The sequence below is a fragment of the Hemicordylus capensis genome, chromosome 1 (genome assembly GCF_027244095.1).
Source record: "Hemicordylus capensis ecotype Gifberg chromosome 1, rHemCap1.1.pri, whole genome shotgun sequence".
Lineage (NCBI taxonomy): Eukaryota > Metazoa > Chordata > Lepidosauria > Squamata > Cordylidae > Hemicordylus > Hemicordylus capensis.
In genome coordinates, this window is record NC_069657.1 from 119,263,374 (window position 1) to 119,284,457 (window position 21,084).

The 21,084-nt window shown below is 41.5% G+C and overlaps 1 protein-coding gene across 3 annotated transcripts; it reads left to right on the plus strand.

The window, feature by feature from the left end:
* Nucleotides 1–547: 547 nt before the first annotated feature.
* Nucleotides 548–19,855, plus strand: TMEM9B (TMEM9 domain family member B). 3 transcript variants are annotated; one of them, XM_053282777.1, is made up of 5 exons: nt 548–878; nt 2,071–2,162; nt 9,380–9,488; nt 13,957–14,091; nt 17,004–19,855. In XM_053282777.1, the coding sequence occupies exons 1-5, from the start codon at nt 750–752 to the stop codon at nt 17,157–17,159; spliced, it is 621 nt and encodes a 206-aa protein (XP_053138752.1). In that variant the 5' UTR covers nt 548–749; the 3' UTR covers nt 17,160–19,855. The 3 variants fall into 3 exon arrangements, with proteins under 3 accessions (XP_053138752.1, XP_053138754.1, XP_053138753.1); XM_053282778.1 differs by lacking the exon at nt 548–878 and adding an exon at nt 1,013–1,177; XM_053282779.1 differs by lacking the exon at nt 2,071–2,162 and having other exon boundaries at nt 749–878.
* The last annotated feature ends 1,229 nt before the right edge of the window (nt 19,856–21,084 follow it).

Sequence of the window (21,084 nt, forward strand, 5' to 3'; positions counted from 1 at the left end):
TATGGACACACCTGCCTTGAAAACATATTGCTGCGGACAGAAAATAGGAATGGCCACCAGCCTACGAGGAAGCACTGAGTAACGCTTTACTCGCGGTTTGAAACCGCTGCCCTATTCCGTCAAACTTTGCAACGCTTTATCCGTTGCAAAACTCGTAGTCCGGACAATGCCCAGGCGACTCTTTTCAGTGCAATTCTATGCATGTTTTATTCAGAAATAGGTTCCCCTGCATGCAGTAGGGCTTACTCCCAGGAAAGTGTGCAATAGAATTACAGTTATACTCAAACAGGAATGGCCAGATTTTACGAGGCGGCAAACCTCCTGCCGTGTGGCTTTAACCGCTTCCACTATTAATGAATCTTTATGCTAAAGAAACGCTTCACTAGAAAGTTAAAACAGGAGCCCCATTAGGTTGAAACTGAAAGCAAGAGAGCCAGCAACCTTCACTCTTAGTCCGGTCTTCCCTCTCGGGTGCTTTGGTTGCGCCTGCAAACACGAAAGGGTTAATCGCTTCTCTTGTTTTGTCGGAAGAGCCTCTGCTTGACACACCCAACCGGAGGAAGCGGAACCACCTGACTCGGGGACCCAAGAGACGGAGCGTTTGTTACTGGGAGGACTCTTTCTCAAGCGTCACGTGACGCAGAACGGGGAGCGACGTCGGTGTCGAAGGCGGAAGTCGGGATGGCGGCTTCGGAGCCCGCCTGAGCGGCGATAAGGAGGAATCGGGGCGCTTTCGCGGGAAGCCAGGCATGGCGAGCACGGGAGGGGCCGGGGTGGTGGCGGCCCTGTGGGCCTTGCTGCTCCTGGCGGCCTTCGCGGGTCAGGGAGCCGTCGTCGCCCTCACTGGAACCACCCCGGAGCCCGAGCCCGAGACGAAGGTAAACGGCGCAGGGGAGCAGCTCCGCCTTCCTCCGTAGCTCCCTTGCCGGAGGCTTCTCCTCCGCGCTCCCCTCTCCTGTCACTTAGGAGATCTGGGGAGCGGGGATCCCCGGCGCTTCAGGGCAGACCAGACCGCACGCAGGCGGTCCAAGAGCCGCCCTCCTTCAAAGGCTAGAGTTGTGGGAACCACAGCTGGGCAATCAGGAACTCCCTGGAGCTGCCAGACTCGTACCTGTGCGAAGAGTGGGGCGGCTTGGGCCTCTTCCATTTCCGTGTCTGGAAACAACGTTTTTATACGGTATTCTTATAATCTCCCTTAAGCAAAACATAGCTATAGAGTTCTCTTAAAGCCTCTTTGGGGTGGGGTTTTTAAGGCACAACCCGTGGAAATGCCCTTCGACTAGGCATATTCTCTCCTCTCTCCCCCAATGTTTCTGTGACTTTTAAGAAATGCTTTATCACTCTATCGGTCTTTGGGGCATTGGGATATCATTTGTTTAAGGCTGTCATCCTAAACAGCTTTAACTTGAAAGTAATTTGCCTTGATTCCTTTGAGCAAACTTGCTTTATCTCTTTGTGTCAATAGTAGTATTTAATTGGATAGTCAGTTATTAATGGAAAGAACTCTTTCCATTAATAAACTGACATGCAAGTCTACTTCGTACGACTTCCTTCATACAGTTTGTGTAAAACTAGTCCTGTGTGTTAACTTTCCTCAGCTGACAGATACACTATCATATAGCTATCATATTTTCTACCTTGTGGTCTAGTCTATTTTTAGCCATATGCCAGAATTTTGATTTCATATGGAAGGTGGTAAAGATTTATCATAAATATGTTCTGTTCTGCTGTGGTGTTCTTTTTTAAATCAATCAAAGTGTTCTTATTAAATTAATCAAGCCCTGTTTCACTGATAAATCCAATCTGAGCAGATATGTAACATCTGAGTCTACATAGGATTGTTCCACTTATTTATGTAGAATGCATTTAAACCTTGTCCTTAATATACAGAACTCATCACAGTAAGAGAACTTTAAGTACGCTGTGCAAAGTTACACCCTCACATTTCTCATTCTGTATCCTGCATTTGCTTAAGGTTCTCCCCCCACCCCGTTTCTTTGTGCTTTTTCTGGGGTTTTTTGGTTCTTCATAATTAACCTATTTGCCCTAAACTGACACTTTATTTTTCAGAATTCTGAGGATGTCCGATGTAAATGTATCTGTCCTCCTTACAAAGAGCATACAGGCCAAATTTACAACCAAAATGTTTCACAGAAAGACTGGTTAGTGTGGCATTTTATCATCTTTTATCTTTTTATCATCTTAAGGACAATGTTAGTACCTGATTCAAAAGGTACCAGTATTCAAAAAATATTGTTGTGGATCTTGATAATCCTGGCTGGAAATTGACCCTTATTAATATGCCCAACTTGGAGACAGAGTGGATGCAAATGTTAAGAGACTAGTAAACCCTAGTACTCTTTGCTAATAAACATGACTTCGCTGAGGGAAATGCAAAAGCATCCAGTAAAAGGATTTCATCCACACATTGTTTACTCTGAAGTGCTTAAATGTTAAAGCAATGTAGTTTGCCTATTGCAGTTGGACAAAACTTAATATTCTAGTTTAACTGACTTTAGGATCCAGCACAGGGTAAGTTCAGGTCTATAGAGTAGCACATGCATGTGTGTGTGCATGATGAAAGACACATTCCTCGGTGTCCTAGGGAGAAGCAGTTGCTTTCTAGAGCTTCTCCGATTGAGTTGGTTGACTAAAGTAGGGCACAGAGTGCCACCCAAGTAATGGCCCCCATTGCAAGACCTGCATCAGGGCTGCAAAACTTCCTGCATATATTTATTTATTTATTTAATCATATTTTATACCACCTGATATATACACCTCTAGGCAGCATGGTGTAGTGGTTAGAGTGCTGGACTAGGACCGGGGAGACCCGAGTTCAAATCCCCATTCAGCCATAATACTAGCTGGGTGACTCTGGGCCAGTCACTTCTCTCTCAGCCCAACGTACTTCACAGGGTTGTTGTGAAAGAGAAATTCAAGTATGCAGTACACCGCTCTGGGCTCCTGGGAGGAAGAGTGGGATATAAATGTAATAATAATACCCCCAGTGAGGCACTACCTTGGTGTGGTTGTGGGGCTTGCGTGCTCTGAGGAAGGTGAGAGCTATGCCAGAGGTCCAACCATACTGGACAGGTCTCACCAGAGGAGCCAGACAAAGAGTGCCTCTCCCATCAACAATATGGTGAGACGTAACTTTAATAAATCTATACCGGATCGGTCGTCGCCCGGGTCAACAAGGACCGTGCCAGGTGCTGGAGTCCCTGGACATCTGGTGGCAAGTGGGCAACAGGACTCAGGATCTTCAGTTGAGCAACCAGGGCTGAAGAGAGCAAAGTTACTGGAAGAAACGTCGCTTAACCGGAAAAAATATACGAAAAATGCCAACAAGGAAATAATGATCTGCTATTACAAGTCTAGTCTAACTAGAAGAGGTTATTTAACAAGAATGTACCAAATTTGGAAAGAGAAGCATCCAGATACAGAAATAACAGAACAAAGGCTAGCAGACCAGAGAAGATTCATAATAAGAAATAAAGTATTCACAGGAGTTGAGCTGGAAGAACTGCAAAGAGCAACACAGGCTCAAGATATGGAAGAAGAATTACCACCAACTGAAGCAGTTGCTCAGGCACAGGTGGAGGAGGTGTTGGAAATAGAGGATACCACCATTGCTGAACTGTTTCAAAATCAAAACCAGGCAACCTCCCCTTTGCCTTCACCTCAAAAACCTGAATGCTGTTTAACAAAAAAGCAACATGAACTAAAGCAAAAAATAACTGAGCACAAGAACCAAACAACCACCAGGGATCGACTTCCAGCTCTAAAAACAGTTGCCAAAAAAACAACTTGCTCAGTTATGAAAAGGTGTCAATGCTGCACTTGCAGAAATAACAACCAAGAATTTGCAAGAAACAAACCAACTAATGTACAGTGCAGCAACAATAACAACACAAGAGCTCGGATATAAGATCAATGGACCTGTCAAAAAAGAAAGTAGTACATCACCTAAATGGAAGATTAGATTAGAAAATAAAATCTCCAGGCTTAGATCAGATGCTAGTAAATTGAAAGATATGAAAGACAAGAAGCTGAAGAATGAAAACACCAAACAGTATCTGATGCAAAAAATACCACCTAGATTCAAGGAAAATTAGAGGAGTCCTGGAAATAATAAAGCAGCAAATAACAGCAGTGTCAAAGAAGATTAGCAGATACGAAGCCAGAATTACACAACACAGGCAGAATCTCCAATTCCAGTCGAATCAGAGACGTTTCTACCAAAGCATAGAAGGAGAAACTGCAAGAAACCTAGAAACGCCAAATAAAGAAGAAACAGTGCAATTCTGGGGGAAATTATGGGACAATCCAGTAGATTATAATAAAAAAGCAGGTTGGATGAAAGAGGTCAAAAAATGTAACCAACAAATGCAAGATCTAATAATAACAGCAGAATTAATAAGTGAAAGAGCAAAGAAAATGAAAAATTTGACTGCTCCAGGCGACAATGAATTGCATGGCTTTTGGCTTAAACACCTAACAAGCCTTCATAAACAACTATCAAAACAATTCTATCACATTTTGCAAGGAGGTGATATTGTACAATGGCTAACAACTGGGAAAACTCATCTCATCATGAAAGACACAGCAAAAGGTGTAGTTCCGAGTAATTATAGACCGATAACCTGTCTACCAACCATGTTTAAATTATTAACTGGAATAATAGCAGATGAAGTGATGCAACACTTATTAACTAACGAACAGCTTCCATTTGAACAGAAAGGAAATTGCCCGAACACCAGAGGCACAAAAGACCAGCTACTGATTGAGAAAATGATTTTAGAAAATTGCAAGAGAAGAAAAACCAATCTAAGTGTTGCATGCATTGACTACAAGAAAGCCTTCGATTCATTGCCTCACACATGGATACTAAAATGTTTAGAAACAACTGGTGTCAGCAAAAACATTCAGATATTTATTTAAGAAGCAATGAGCATGTGGTGTACACAGTTAACAATCAATGGCAAGACACTTGGACAGGTTAGCATTAGAAGAGGCATTTTCCAAGGGGACTCACTGTCCCCTCTGTTGTTTGTAATCACCATGACCCTACTTTCACAAATACTAAACGAAACAGGCCTCGGATACCAAACATCTAAAACATCAAGTCAAATCAACCATCTGCTATACATGGACGATCTGAAGTTGTATGGAATGTCCCAGTCAGAAATCAAATCACTGCTAAACACTGTCTGTATATTCAGTAGCGATATAGCAATGGAGTTTGGACTAGACAAGTGTGCTGCATTAATAATGAACAGAGGGAAAATAAGAAAAACAGAAGGAATAGAACTGCCCAATGGAAACAAGATCAAGAACCTGGAAGAGAAAGAACATTACAAATACCTGGGCATTCTCCAGACTGATAACATTGCACACGCTGAAGTTAAAAGAAAAATTGGAAGTGAATACATCAGGAGAGTTCAAAAAATCCTCAAGTCCAAACTCAATGGCGGGAACACCATACAAGCCATAAACACCTGGGCTATACCTGTTATCAGATACACTGCAGGAATAATAGACTGGACCCAGGCAGAGCTAGAGACGCTAGATCGTAAGACCAGGAAAATCATGACCATCAATCATGCTCTGCACCCCCGCTGTGATGTCGATAGGCTCTACCTCCCTCGCAGCTCAGGTGGAAGAGGAATGCTGCAAGTCCATCAAACAGTAGAGGAGGAGAAAAGAGGCCTTGAAGAATATATCAAGGACAGTGAAGAAGATGCACTTCAAATGGTCAATAAGGAGAAACTATTCAACACCAATGAAAGAAAGCAGGCCTACAAGAAAGAACAAGTCAAGAAGCGAGCAGAAAAATGGAGAAATAAGCCACTGCATGGTCAATATTTGCACAATATAAGTGGAAAATCAGACATCACCAAGACCTGGCAATGGCTTAAGAATGGCAACTTGAAGAAAGAAACAGAGGGTTTAATACTGGCTGCACAAGAACAGGCACTAAGAACAAATGCAATAAGAGCAAAAGTCGAAAAAACAACCACAAACAGCAAGTATCGCCTTTGTAAAGAAGCAGACGAAACCGTGGACCACCTAATCAGCTTTTGTAAAAAGGTCACACAGACTGACTACAAACAAAGGCATGACAAAGTAGCAGGGATGATACACTGGAACATCTGCAAAAAATACAAGCTACTTGTAGCCAAAAATTGGTAGGACCATAAAATTGAAAAAGTTGAAGAAAATGAAGATGTCAAAATCTTATGGGACTTCCAACTACAAACAGACAAACATCTGCCACACAATACACCAGATATAACTGTAGTCGAAGAAAGAAAAACAAGTCAAAATAATTGACATAGCAATACCAGGGGATAGCAGAATAGAAGAAAAAGAAAGAGAAAAAATCACAAAATACAAAGATCTACAAATTGAAATTGAAAGGCTGTGGCAGAAAAAGACCAAAATAATCCCAGTGGTCATTGGCGCCCTGGGTGCAGTTCCAAAAGACCTTGAAGAGCACCTCAACACCATAGGGGCCACAGAAATCACCATCAGCCAATTACAAAAAGCAGCTTTACTGGGAACAGCCTATATTTCGCGACGGTATCTATAACAACAGCAACAACATTGACAATAAAATTCAGCCATCCCAGGTCCTTGGGAAGGACTCAATGTCTGGATAAAACAAACCAGTCAATAACACCTGTCTGACTGTGTAAAATAATAATAATAATAATAATAATAATAATAATAATAAATATAAAAGTCACAGATTAAAATAATAGCATAAAACAGTTTATATATACTGGAGGGTAACTGCTTGAAGCCAGAATTCACTTCTGACTCTGTAGAATCCTTTCTCCCTTCACATGCAAAGGAAAATGAGGTCTGTTCATGTCCAAGGCTAGAGGACGTTGCATGAAGCCAGAATTCATTCGTGGCTCCATGTCATGACTGACTCTGTTGTGTCTGAGCTAGGCCATTGCTAGTAGTGGTAACTTTTACCTTGCAGTTCCATGTTAAAATGAGTTGGTTAGCTTACAATAAACAAAACATAATTGGTCAACAAAAACACCCAATATAAAAAATATGAAAACAATCAACCCCAATATAAAAGCATCAATAAAAGGCCAGCAGTAGTATAAAACCATGATTTCACTGATCTAAAGCAGTGATATAGGAAGATGATGAAAGGTGGTATCTCATACTGCGTGGGACGAGGCAATGGTAAACCCCTCGTGTATTCTACCAAAGACAACCACAGGGCTCTGTGGTCGCCAGGAGTTGAAATTGACTTGATGGCACACGTTACCTTTACCTAATAAAATCATACTTCAAAGGCCTGATGAAAGAGAGAAGTCTGGAAGGGTTTACAAGGGTAGTATATACTGCCCTGTAAATAATACAGGAGGTAATATAAGCTTGATGGGAAGATCAATAAAATAATTATGAAGATCCATATCTAAGAAGCCAATCTAAAAGGGCCTATAAGAGCAGCTAAATACAGAGTATTTCTAATTTTATCACAGATTAAGTTTTTAATGCTTCTACTCACTGTCCTTGAGAACTATTGTGTTCTAAAATATTTACTAAAAGGATGATACTGTGGTACAATGCTGCTGCTTCATTGCTGTACAATCTCCTTGTGCTTGAAGCCAGGTATAAATTACTGCTTTACAGATATTGCCTTGCCTGTATAGAATTAAAGAGGGCTCAATATGTTAAGCTGGATCCAGGGGTGCCTTGTGGGGCTGGAAAGGCATGTCCATTCATGCAGGAGATATGTGCGATTTCTGCCAACTTGTCCCTCAATGTGCAGCTGTATTTCACATGATTCCCAAAAGTCTTGTGACCCTGGGATTGCCCTTTCAATGGATGCTAGTGGCTGCAGCCTAGAGGGTGAAGAAGGAAAGACCTATTGGATAGTCTTGTTCCACTTTGGTTCTCTGGATCCAACTCGTAGTAAATGAGGAAGAAAACATGATTGTTCTATGAAAAGTAGTATTTCCTATGGTGAGAGAAACTTGGACAATGTGAAGTAAGAGGTAAAACAGATGACAACTGGAACAGTGAACACTCATTCCTACCATTCCATGATTTTGTCTGTTGAAAATACTCCTCCTTTGTCACCTCCTTCAGTTTTGACGCTTGCTCTTGCCAACAAAAAGGAAAGGGGTAAAGTCTAAGATCTTGAAACCAAACAAACAAACCCTTTTCTTGATTTTTATATAGATTATTGCGTGCCTCACTCTGGAATTCCAAGTGTCTTATTGTAATAAATGCCAGTATTGCTGTTGAATAGAATTCAGTTTCTCATAACTTTAGAATTCTACCCATATTCTGATATGTATGTTAGTGTAGGTGGATTGTTGCTTGGGGACAGTAGTGTGTTCATGTGGTAAATGTTGTCCTTGGGCAGTCACTTCTGCTGGTCCACCACAATCCAGGGTGGGCCCTCTTTGAGGCAAGGTGAAGTGGCCACCTAGAGTAACAGACTTCTGGGGTGCTAGCGGGGGGCAGAGGTATCCCCTGCAGCCTCACCTGCCACTTGCTATCGTAGAAGTAACTCTTTGCTGAGTGGTCCACACCACACCACCTTCTTGGCTTCCACTCTTGCTCTGCTAAATTAGCAAAAAGAACAGAAGGAAATGGACTGGGCCAGGACAGTGTTGGCCTTGGAGTCTGACCTGCACTTTCCTCTTGGACTGACATCCTGACTAAATGAACTCCAGGAAATCCTTTTAAGTGGGTCTTCCTGAGGTACCTTTAGTTAGAATGTCAGCCACTGGCTCTCCTTCTGCTTCCTTCCTTGGCTTTTCAAAAAGCCAGGGAGAACAGCCAGGGGAACGGAGGAGAGTGAGTGTGCCTTCAGCTTGTGCTGCTACTGGGTTAGGTAAAAGGGGGTGGGATGGAGTGGGCAGGGATGTGTGTAGGTAAGATGGGCTGGGCAGGGGGATGGAAGGTGAGAAAATGATTGGCTAAGGGAACTTCAGCTGCATGTCATGGCAGGAGGTGGCATATTGTTGCCTTCCACAGGAGCTTGGATCATTACTGACCCCAGTTTTTAACTCTCAACTGAAGAATGGTGGTGGTGAGGGTCAGGTGGGGCATGGGAGAAGGTGGGCATTGTTTCAAGTGTTCAGTGCTGACATTGGTACTCAGATTTGTCTGTGTCTCTGGCGACAGATACTTCACCAAGTTACTTGGTTCTGGTGCAACAAATCAAATATTTAAGTAGATTATTGTGTGGGTTAAACTTCAAGCATCTCTAACTCTCAAATATGTGCAATAGAGTCATTAGCTCTTTGGGGAGAGAGAGAGAGAGAGAGAGAGAGAGAGAGAGAGAGATACTGCTACATTTACTTGCACTTACTCCAAGCACTTCTTTCTTTCCATCCAGTGACTGTCTTCATGTTGTAGACCCTATGCCAGTTCCCGGGCCAGATGTGGAGGCATATTGCTTACGTTGTGAATGCAAATATGAAGAAAGAAGCACTGTCACGATTAAAGTAAAAATGGCACTTGGTTACTTACCCCCCACCCCAAGAAACACAGCCAGTTAATGTTTGTCTGCTCATTTAAGGCTTTGGCCAAAAATCTGAGAATAATTTACATGTATAAAAACCTTTGGTTTAAAACAGGGCTGCAAAACTTCAGCCCTCCAGCTGTTGTTGGACTACAATGCACATCATCCCCAGCCACAGTGGCCTCTAGGAAGGGTTGATGAGAGCTGTAGTTCAGCATCTGCAGGAGGGGCAAAGTTGTCCTGTATTCTTCCATATTCTGTTTTTAACTAGTGCCCCACCTACCCACATTTTTCTCTTCCAAGCTGACACCACCTTGGCACTCATATCTGCATCAATGAATTCAACAGGTCCACCTTAAATAATAGCTTCTTATAATGTTGTGAGCCGCCCTGAGCAGTAGTGTACTGGAGGGATATCAGTGTTTTAAATAAATAAATATACATCTTTGCTATGAATTTCTGATAACTATGCATAGGAAGTTATTCTTCAAGCGGTACCCCTTGAACTTGTTGATATGAGATCTCAGGAAAACGTGGGTAAATGAAGCATGAGTTCAATCTGAGAATAATATGGATGAGTGTACAAACTGAATATTTGTGACAGAGTGAAAGTAAGCACATTAATGAAGTTTAAAAAATGAAAATTGAAACTTTAGGCATCCCAAGCAGCTTGCCTTAAACCTTGTTTTTAAACCACAGGGTTTTTATACATGTAAATCTGCCATTTTTTTTTAAAAAAAGGTCTTACCAAATCAGATAGTAGTAGTCTAATCTTCTGAGTTCTGAGAGACGTGCTGGTGAACAACATTATACAGAACGTTAGTAAGGGCAGATGGGCCCACCCTATATGCCTGTGGGCAGAATTGTCACATGACAACCTCCAAGATTATTACTTCTGTGTTGTGATGTTTGCTAGTAACTAAACAGGAAATACATAAGACTTCGAAGTCTTCTAACTTTAAAACAATTAAAGCTTTCTGTTTGAGAAACCCCAAGGCACATAGTCTGTGAGACAGTGGACTTCAAGAGGACAAAGAGGAATTGTGTATGTGTTGTTCTTTTAAGGGTTCATAACTGCGTTATATTAGGTCACTTACATAAGACAATTCTTAAACTGCCATATCTCTGCCATTTTTTAAACCAAATTTGGGGGAGTAATGCATGTTACCTAGTTGAGTAAAATGCATTTACATGTTTTTGGTTTTCAAAGAAAGAAATGGTGTGAATGTTTTTACCTCTAGAATGTGAAAAAGCTCAGGGGAAAATGTAAGGGAAAACAGCCTGTTACAGTACAGAAGCACTACCCTGCCTTTATAATAAGAATAATAAAACACAGTGCCACAGAGATGTGTAATACATTACACAAATTTGTCAAATACTTCTGAATGGAAATAATATTAAAAACATCATTTCTAGTCATGATATGTTAATCTGCTAACACAAGTGAATTAACCAACAGCTGAAGTAATATAATATAGCTAACTAGACTTTTTCATATTTTGCTCTCTAATTATGTTTAATGTGGCATCCTCTTCTATCATTCAGTGGGCATTTCTGGTTCAAATATTCTATAGTATTCCATCCTCATGGTTATTTTCTCCCTGAATAAGAAGTCTTTAGTCCTTTCCTTTTCCTGAAAGCTGTTTTCATTTGTATAAAATGCAGGTTTGTAATGGTTGGTGGTTATCTTTTTATAAGCATCATTTAAATAAGCATTTAATCTGGAATAATGTTTTTTCTTATTTTGAAGCTGAAGAGTACCAAGAGTATGTTACTGCCATCAAAGTGCTTTGCATGCTGATGTATAACTGAGTCCTTAATTTCCTGTCTAACCTGCTGAGGAGGAATTGGGACACAATCGTATTGCCTAAACCATTTGACTGTAAATGCTTCTTGATGGTTTTTCAGTCAAGCAAAATGACAATGGATCTGCTGCCATTGGACTTTATTCCATTCAGGGCATGATTAGAAGGTGCATGTAGCATGCAGTCTTGTTGCTGAGATCAGAAGCTACCTAGTTGCATAACAACCTGATATAACAAATGCTAAGAGATGTCATGCCTTAAAGGACACACATCATAACCTGGATTTAAAATGGAGTTTCTGATCTCTTCTGATAATTCTAACATTCTTCCCACACCCCCGGCTCTCATTTTTGTATTTGGGTCATGAAGTATTTCATGTAGTGTTAATGTATTTTGATGATGTACTGTGAAGGCGTGAACATTGCATAATTTGTACATCCAGCTTAACTTGTCATTCTGTTCTCTGTTGACACTGGTCACAATAATTGATGTATGGTCTAACTTAATGGATGCCATTCAAAACTCGTTGAAGGTGGTACGCACAGTCCCCTCTACATATATTGTGACAGGCTTTACATTGGAGCACTCCAGTCCCACAATTTGCCTGTCTTGGCTCTCGCTAATTCTTCCTCATTCTACCAGATACTGTTTCTTAGGCATAATTAAATGCAACCAACTTCAAGTTTTGAATGGCACCCATAAAAGCAGATTGTACATCAATAAACAAGGCCAGCATTAACGTAGCAGAGAACAATCAGTTAAGCTTAATATACCAGTTATGAGTGCCACCTAATGGTGTAGCAGGGAAATTACTTGACTAGCAAGCCAGAGGTTGCCAGTTCAAATCCCCGCTGGTATGTTTCCCAGACCTATATTGGGCAGCAGCGATATAGGAAGATGCTGAAAGGCATCATCTCATACTGCGCGGGAGATGGCAATGGTAAACCCCTCCTGTATTCCACAAAAGAAAAACCACAGGGCTCTGTGGTTGCCAGAAGTTGACTCGACGGCACACTTTAACTTTACCAGTTATGTAGTGTTCATGCTTTCACAGCACATCTCCAGAATTCATTAAGAAAACATGAAGCAATTCATTACCTGAGTATAAAAATGAAAGGGGGGGATTTTAAAGTTCCCAGAAGAGTTAGGAAAGTTTTAAAATCCATGTTATTACATGTGTCCTTTTAGGCATGAAATTTCTTAGCACTTGTTATATCAGGTTGTTAAGCAACTAAATAACTTCCAGTCTTAATAAGCACCCAAGCATCACTGATTACTAAAACATCTCATGGAAGCAGATCTGTTGTCACTTTGCTTGGCTGAAAAATGTCTGGGAGCATTTATAGGCAAACGGTTTAGGTGATATGATAGATCATGTCCTAATTCCTCCTTGGCAGGTTATACAGTTATACGGGAAATCAAAGGCTTAATATACCAGCATGCTATGATGGCAGTAAAATACTCCTGATACTCTTCATTTCCCTTTTTTCTTTTTAAAAGGGAAAAAAAGTGAAACATTATTTTGGTGCAATTCAATATAAATGGTAACTGAATTGTCTCACTATGCCCAGTTCACACCCTCTGCTTCAACATGTATTTTAAAATATTATCTGTAAACACAAATAACCTATTAAAAACATATAAAGCCCTAAACAGCTAAGGCCCTGGGTATTTAAGATAGTGTCTTTGCCATAAGCCCCATTACCCCTTGAGATAATCCGGAGATATTGGTCTGCAGTTGCCACCAGCATGTCACACAGGAACGAGCCTTATCTGTTGCTGCCCCGAGACTCTGGAATGCACTTTGAGTCTCCCTATCTCTGACAACTTTTAAAAAGTCCTTAAAGACTTAATTTTTTCACCCAAGCTTTTTAACTCTGACTGTGGTCTTAAATTGGTTTAAGATGTGTTGTTTTTTGTCTTAGTTTGTTTTATGGTGGTGTTAACTGCCCATAGACGGAAGTTTGGGGTAGTCTGCAGATTTGATAAATAAAATGTAAGGTATGAATACAATAAGCATGTTTTGCAAACATGTGTTTATACAGGTTTACCACTCCCTAGAGAATGGACATTTGATAGCAAACATGGGTTTGCTGCTGCCTAATGTGTGAAGTAGCCCTTATTTGCCTACAAAAATCACCTTCTCAAGTTGCTTTTTCTGGCATGTGCACCCTGACTAGTTACAGTCGATATATTATTTGGAAGCCATTGCTCCCTAACATTAGCTGCTGTTTTATTTTGACTAGGGTGGGGAGGACATAAAGTTGAGATGGATCACTGTTGAACCACAAAAGGCATGGATTCAAGGACCAAATAAGCCATGGTATAGTTGGTTGTGAACATTCTTAGGCCACCAGCTCCCAATTTATCTTACTACCTTGTTTGTTGTGGTTTGTTTAAGCACAGCTCTACAGCCTGCCCAAGCCCAGATCTGTGATTTACAAATTGTGATTTAAATCAAACCAGAGTTCAGTATTTGTTTCAAATGCTGCTTTAATCATGGCTGGTAAGCCACAGTTAAAGCACAGTTCTGGATTCAGATGAGCTGTGGAGACATCTTGCTTTACTTTGCCAGCCTGCATTGTTCCTCATAATGGATGGGTTCTCAAGTGACATAAACTGAAAATACTGTCTTATACCATGTAGGCTACCATCATCATATATCTGTCCATCTTGGGTCTCCTCCTCCTATACATGGTGTATCTCACCTTAGTAGAGCCTATCCTGAAGAGACGCCTCTTTGGACACTCACAGTTAATACAAAGTGATGAAGATATCGGGGTAAGTTTTCAGTGAATAATATTGGAGTCCCTTGTGTTGAAGATTGGATTATTGCAGTGTGGAGCTGCCTTTGAAGACAGTTCAGAAGCTTCAGCTGATTCAAAATGCTGCTTCAAGGATGCTCATGGGTGCTAGTTGTTTCATGAGCATTACAACTATCCTATGGACTTGGACTCCACAATTACGGCAGGGAGTAATGCAGAGGTGACCAGCAGTTCCTCTTAGGTCACTAGGCTGGATCAGTTTGAGTTTGACTCCTGGAGATGTGAACAAGCTGCTTGGAATGGTGTGGCCTACCACTTGTCCTCTTGACCCTTGTCCAACATGCCTTATACTATAAGGGTTGTTTTAGAATGCCTGGTAGATATTATAAATGCTTCTCTGAGGGAGATACTGGATGCCCTCCTGTCTTAAGGAGGCAATTATTAGACTGCTTCTGAAGAAGGCTGCATTGGACGCCTGCATTGGACCATGGGCTTATCTCCAATCTTCTATGGCTGGGCAAGGTTATTGAGAGGGTGGTAGTTTCCCAGCTCCAGGCAGTCTTGGAGGAAATTGGTTATCTAGGCCCAATTCAAACTGGCTTTTGGGCGGGCTTTGGGGTGGAGACTGCCTTGGTTGGCTTGATGGATGATCACCAATGGGGAATTGACAGAGAGAGTGTCTCTGGCCCTTTTGGATTTCTTGGTGGCTTTTAATTCTATCAACTGTAGTATCTTTCTGGACTGTCTTAGAGGGTTGGAATTGGCTTGCAGTGGTTCCACTCCTACCTTTTGAGGAGATTCCAGATGGTGTCACTTGGGGGCTCTTATTCTTCAAAATATTAACTCTTCTGTGGTGTCACCCAGGCTCCATACTGCCTCCAATGCTCTTTAACTTCTACATTAAATTGCTGGGAGAGATCATCCGGAGACATGGTTCAGGCTAGGCATGTGCCCGTAACGTTTCAGAGGCCATTGTAAAGGCCTCCGAAACGTTTCGGCGCTGGGGCGGTATTCGGTGTTTCGGCACCGGCGGGGGTAGTACTTTAAGGGCGGGGGAGGGTGTACTCACACACACCCTGCCCCGCCGGCGCTCTGTAAATTTCAAGCTCCTCGGGGCGGCAGCATTCCTCCCTGCCGCCCCGTTCCCCCCCGTCGGCCGGAAGTGGCCAGAAGTTGCGTGCCTGATCAATTATAGCCTTATTTCTTAAAATGTGTCAGATTTTCTATTGGGTGTGTTCCATTAAAAAACAAACCCTAAAGATCTAGAATTATTATCACTAAAACTACTAATTAAATTTGATAGGTTAACATGGTGAACAATTCATAATGTCAATATTTAATTGTTAGTTTACATCACACACATGACCTTCTCTAGCTCTAATCCCTGAAACATAATTTAATGTCCAGAACACTGAATCTAAACAGTAGGTTTGATATCAAATGTCTGTTATGGATTACATTAATTCATTGATATGCTTAGAAGCGGCATGAATGTTGAACATAAACACACAGTTGTCAGACTGTCACCTAAAACAGCTGTATTTTTGCTCTTATTTTAAGATATTGAATGTAAATAAGTGTTTTGGTTTTCTTTGACATCTTGGAGTTAGTACTCCAAACAACTTAACAATAGGTTTGCTGATCAGTAGCATAGAGATTTCAAAGTGTATTTGCAGTTCAAATTTTATCTAGCTGGGCCGGGCACAGAACATCTGCACCTATAATTTGCCGCAGCCATTTTCTTGCCCACCCGCCGCCATGGCCATTTTTTCTGCCCGCCCGCCAGTGCTTACTTTCCCCGCCACCTGCCATCACTGTTTTCTTCCCTGTCACTATCTGGATCCTGCTCACGAATTGAGTGACCTCAATCTTTGGTATATTCAGTGAAAGTACTTTTGCTCACACTCAGGTGGGATGTCGGAGTGCCAGTTTCTACCTAGCTCTCCCTTGCCACCAGGACTCTATCCATTGTATTGCATTACATGCTGTTTTGAAGGGTTTCCCTGACCCTTGAATAGCAGGGAGCCCCTCAAAACTGCAGCAGAAGGGTGTGTCGACAACCTCTCTACTTGTCTCTGTCCAGCAATCCAAACACTGTGGTGTGTTTTTCTTCATCCACTAAGAGGAAGTAGAGGTTCCTTTTGAGAAAAATGCTTGGCTGAAGGCTGAATTAAGAAGCACCTCCTACTTCCTTTCTAGAGCCAGTCTTGCTGCTGCTCTTATAAAGAAACATTGCAGATTCGAAGTCTTGTCTGCAGAGTAGAGCTTTGCATGTGCTTCTTTGCATCAAGGCCATGGAGTAGTAAGGTTTTTTATTTAAAGAGAAAGCCACTAGAATTTACAAGCTTTTCAACATTCTAAAATCACTAAGGGTCATGAGGCTGTGCATCACTCTGCCTCTGTCTATAGATCCCACCCCTGGAGCCTGTGGCACATCTCTTTCCCTGTTCTCTGTCAGCCCCTGCTATTCTTGTTTCATTCTTCCTCTACATAATAAAACTCAACTGGATACCATGACCACTTCCCCCCGAGTCCCTTTGTGTGGTTGAAAATGCATTTCTAGTGCATAAGCATGCTATTTCAGTGGCAGAAGTGCTACCTCATGAATAGTCAGTTGGATCTTCTGCAGTTCTCTTCTCCTTCTCAACCCCCCCCCCCCCCGCTTGAGGAAATTTTATGATTACTGATGGTGGATGGGAGGTAATGTAAGTGTAGGGTTAAGTATATACCACCAGATTCCTCTGGGAAAGTCCAACACAGTTACTATTAGAACCTCTGAGATTACTGTTTGTAGAGGGATATTACATAAGTTATCAACTTGATTCTCTTGTTGTGTACAAGGCAAGCTGGAATTCAGTTCTTCTAGCTGTCTCTTATATTGTCAAAATGGAATGTTCAACAGCAATAATTTTTTCACTTCAATTCCAGGATCACCAGCCCTTTGCAAATGCTCATGATGTGCTGGCTCGTTCCCGAAGCCGTGCCAATGTCTTGAACAAAGTGGAGTATGCCCAGCAGCGTTGGAAACTCCAGGTCCAAGAACAGCGCAAATCTGTGTTTGACCGCCATGTTGTGCTCAGTTAATTGAATATAATTAAGTTTCTCCAACTGGTTTTGGGAGAAAAAGAAAATGGACTACATAAAACACTGATTTGTTGTGTTAGCTACTTCAGAAGGATATTTTTTGCTCATTAGTAGCAGAAAAGCGTTTAAAGGGATGGTGAAAACACCAGGGGGAGGAAGGTGTTGCTCTTTTAACAAGCCAAAATCTAACACTGTACACTATTAAATCACTTTTACTAATAAAATATGAGCAATTATTTGTGTGATAATGTTGACACTGAGACATGATTTATTATGGTTCTTAAATGCTACTTTCACAAATACTGTATCTATATGGAGAAAAACAGAAGCAGCATTTCTCTTGCAAATGACTTTTGTATATATATGTTTTTCTGGTCTGCAGAGTATTCAGAATGTCTATCTTGCAGTCTGGCTTTCTCATCTAAAACTGACTGGCTATATACATTTTGTTGCTTGTATTGTTCTTTGAAAATACAAGGTGAAGCTTAAGTGGGCAGAGATATGAGCTGGAGCCTTGAACTAATGCATAAAGATATAATTGAAACTTAATGCAGTGCATATTAGGAAAATTGTTGGCATCCTATTTTTCTTGCTAAATGTTCTGTGTGGTATCTACAGACATTCATGTTTAGATTTTGGTTGTTGAACAATACACTGTTTTTCAAAATTGACTTAATAATGGAATGCAAATAAATTATTCAGAATCTTCTATTGCTCTAAGAGCTGTATTCTAAAACTGATTCTGGCTCAGAGGTATGTGGCTGTTGTATAATCAGCTCTTATATACAGTATGTGCTCTGAAATTTGATTTCTGTAACGTGAAAGATTTTAAAATCTAATTCCTTGGGTTCTGAGTCCTCTGGCCCAATGCATTTGGTGTCCTTAAAAGCATTTGTACCTGTGAGCTGAGAAGCTAGCTTAAAGGTTCTGTAAGACTTCAGATGACTGCTTCTGGCACAACACACTCTGCTGTTTCAGAGATACATTGTATCTTTCTCAAAATGGTATATTGCTGTTGGCTGGCAAAATACATTCTTTCTCTCACCTGCTCTGCTAGTGTGTCAATTGCAACTGTGGTTGCCCTGTGAAAAGTGTTGCATGAATGCTTATAGGCATCTTTTGGATAGTGCCCATAACACCTACAACAGACAAGGGTTTATTGTTCATTGAATTTGTATACCACTGTTTCACAGCAGTGCTTAAAGCACTGTACAACTAAAAAACCCCTATTAGCCAAAATACAATTAAAATAGGAAAAAAACCCACCCTGAAACATACCATGGGGGCATAATTCCTGTCCCTCTCCCCTCCCAAGATTGGTGCAGCAATCTTGAGCTATTTTTGCAATAGCTGTTTAATTTTAGAAACAGTATATTCCCTGACTTTACTACTGCAACATGAGAGGGTTCATCCAACACTCTGTCAAGAACAGAATGAAAGCCCAGCTATGCTATTCCTTTTCCCTTCCCGAGTAAAGCCGTGCACCACTTTTTAGGACTTTTGTACTGTTTTTATCTCTGAAGGCTGTACACTCCTTCCTTTCCTTTAAGCAGGGCTGCTCAATTCTGCCCCCCCCCCAGTGATTTTTGAACTACAACTCCCATTGTCCCCAACCACAGTGGCCAGTAGTCAAGGATTATGGGAGTTGTGGGCCAACATCTGCAGGAGGGCCAAAGTTGAGCAGCCCTGCTTTAGAGCAGGGAACAGGACAAAGTTCTCCTTGCAGTAATACTTTCAAAATAAGTTTGCATACAGAGATATATTAAAATGAGAACTTCTCTAAATCTTGACAGAAGCCTATGATATTGCTTTAACTTATGGTAGAATGTTTAAATATGGCTTTGGCCAGTATGGATATTTGAGGCTACTGTATGATGGATATTTTAATACACAAGTTATGTGTTGACTTATTTGGTTAGAACACCATTTCTAAAAGCCCTGGTTGTAATCTAGGGCCATATGCAGATATAGGCCTGTAGCCTTTCCATTGCAGCTTTCAGCTCAGTACCAGGAGCCATATTTGGTAGTGAAGTTGCCACTGCTTTTTGAATATCAGCCCCCTGTTAGGAACCAGTGTAACTCTTTTTGCTTGATCAAGTTCATACAATCTCACAAACCCTGTGTTCACTTGCACTTTCATGTTGGAGAAAGCTGAGCTTATTTGCAAATATGCTTATCCTTTGATGGTGTGAGGGCATGTGATATAGCCCCCTTGCTGAAGCTAAGCAGCTGGTCTGTCTGGTCAATGCCTGGATAGGTGGCCACTGGGGAGCCCCTTGTAAGTTAGCTTGAGTTCCATGATGGAAGAAAGGTGGGATATAAATGTAAGAAAATACATTGCAATACATTGCAAATGTAAGAAAATACACATGCATAGTTTGGCTATTGCAAAGAATGGACTGGCTTTGTGACCACAGAGAAGTTATAACTGTGATCCTAAATCCACTGTCCCGTTCTAATGGGACTATCAGTTAAATATATCTTACAGTTCAGGACAGAACTAGTATACCCACAGAAGACTGAAATGTGAGACCAGATTGCCTTTTGCAACCATTTCAAGAGTTGCTGTATCACGTGCACTGCAGCAGTATCACTGCCTTCAGCATGGGACATGAAACACAGTTTTGCATCTGTTGTATGTGTTCTGGTAAATCTAACTCGGTGAAAGTTTATCTTCAATAAATGCTCCAATATCCCTTTGTTTCCATTGCTTATTGGTCAATGTAAGAACTTACTTGGGCAGCCTGAGAAATTACCAGAACTGAAGGAATTGATTGCTGTTCAACCTTTTTTCTTTCTTTTTTTGCATGTGTTCTGTTTTTAACAGGACTAAACAAATTCTTGGTTGTCTTGGAGCAGGAGATTTCAACCAGAGGTACTTGAAGCCTCATACGGTTATACCAGACACACAGGCCCCCGCCGCTCCTGCCTCTTCCTCCCTCCCTTGCATGCTACAGTGTTGGCTCCCTCTCCAGAGGGTGGGGGAGGAGTGTCAGGCAGCATCCCTCCCTCTCCATGTGACTGGCTGGCTATGTGCTCCTGCCCAGCTTCCCCCTCCCACAGCCTGACTGACAACCTCCATAGCAAGGGCAATGCTGGCTGATGCCTTGTCCTTGCTACCAAGCCTGGCAGTGGGGAAAGGGGGCTGAGCCTGATCACATAGCCTGCCAGACATGTGCAGCAGAGGAGGGAGAGGTGAGGTCAAGTCGGGGGTATATTGGCACTAACCATCCAGAGGAAAGAAGGAAAAGCATAGACTTGGGTTGGTTTGTTGGAATCTTGCCTGATTCCAGGGCAGATTCACTTAGCTTGTGTTCTGTTTCCCACCATTCCTGTGAAAGGAGTCCTGTAGGCAGTGGAATACTTTCCTGGGAGAGGTATATGTGCGCATGCATGCCGGTTTTTAACATTGCCAAGAGTCCTGTATGGGGAGATTGACTTTTTGGGAGTCTCAGTTCTTGGCTGCTTATTGGGTAACTCAGCTTTGAGATAGAAGGGGTACACATTTTTTTTTTTAAATTGAGAATGCCTGTCTTAAAGGATGGTACTCTCTACAAAATAGTCTGAAATACTTCCTCTCCTCCCACTCTTCTGTTTAAGCATAGTTATTCCCCTTTAATCAATGTTTTATGGTTCCAGACTTGGTTTTTTAATATTCAGGAACTAGATGAGAAAGGATGGAATGCATGCAATAAAATGAGCACTCTCAGATTAGCACCTTCAGATTAAGGCATTTCATTTCATTATTAATCTTCCAAAACTGAGGGGCATTACTTCTCACTTACTCTTCTGGGACACAGCACTATTGTGTTTGGAAAGAGCAAGAAATAAATAGTGCCTACAGCTTTGGAAGATTAACAAAGTAGGATGCTTTAATCTGAAGGTACTGAATCTAGTCTATAAAGCTAACTGTATGTTGGATTCA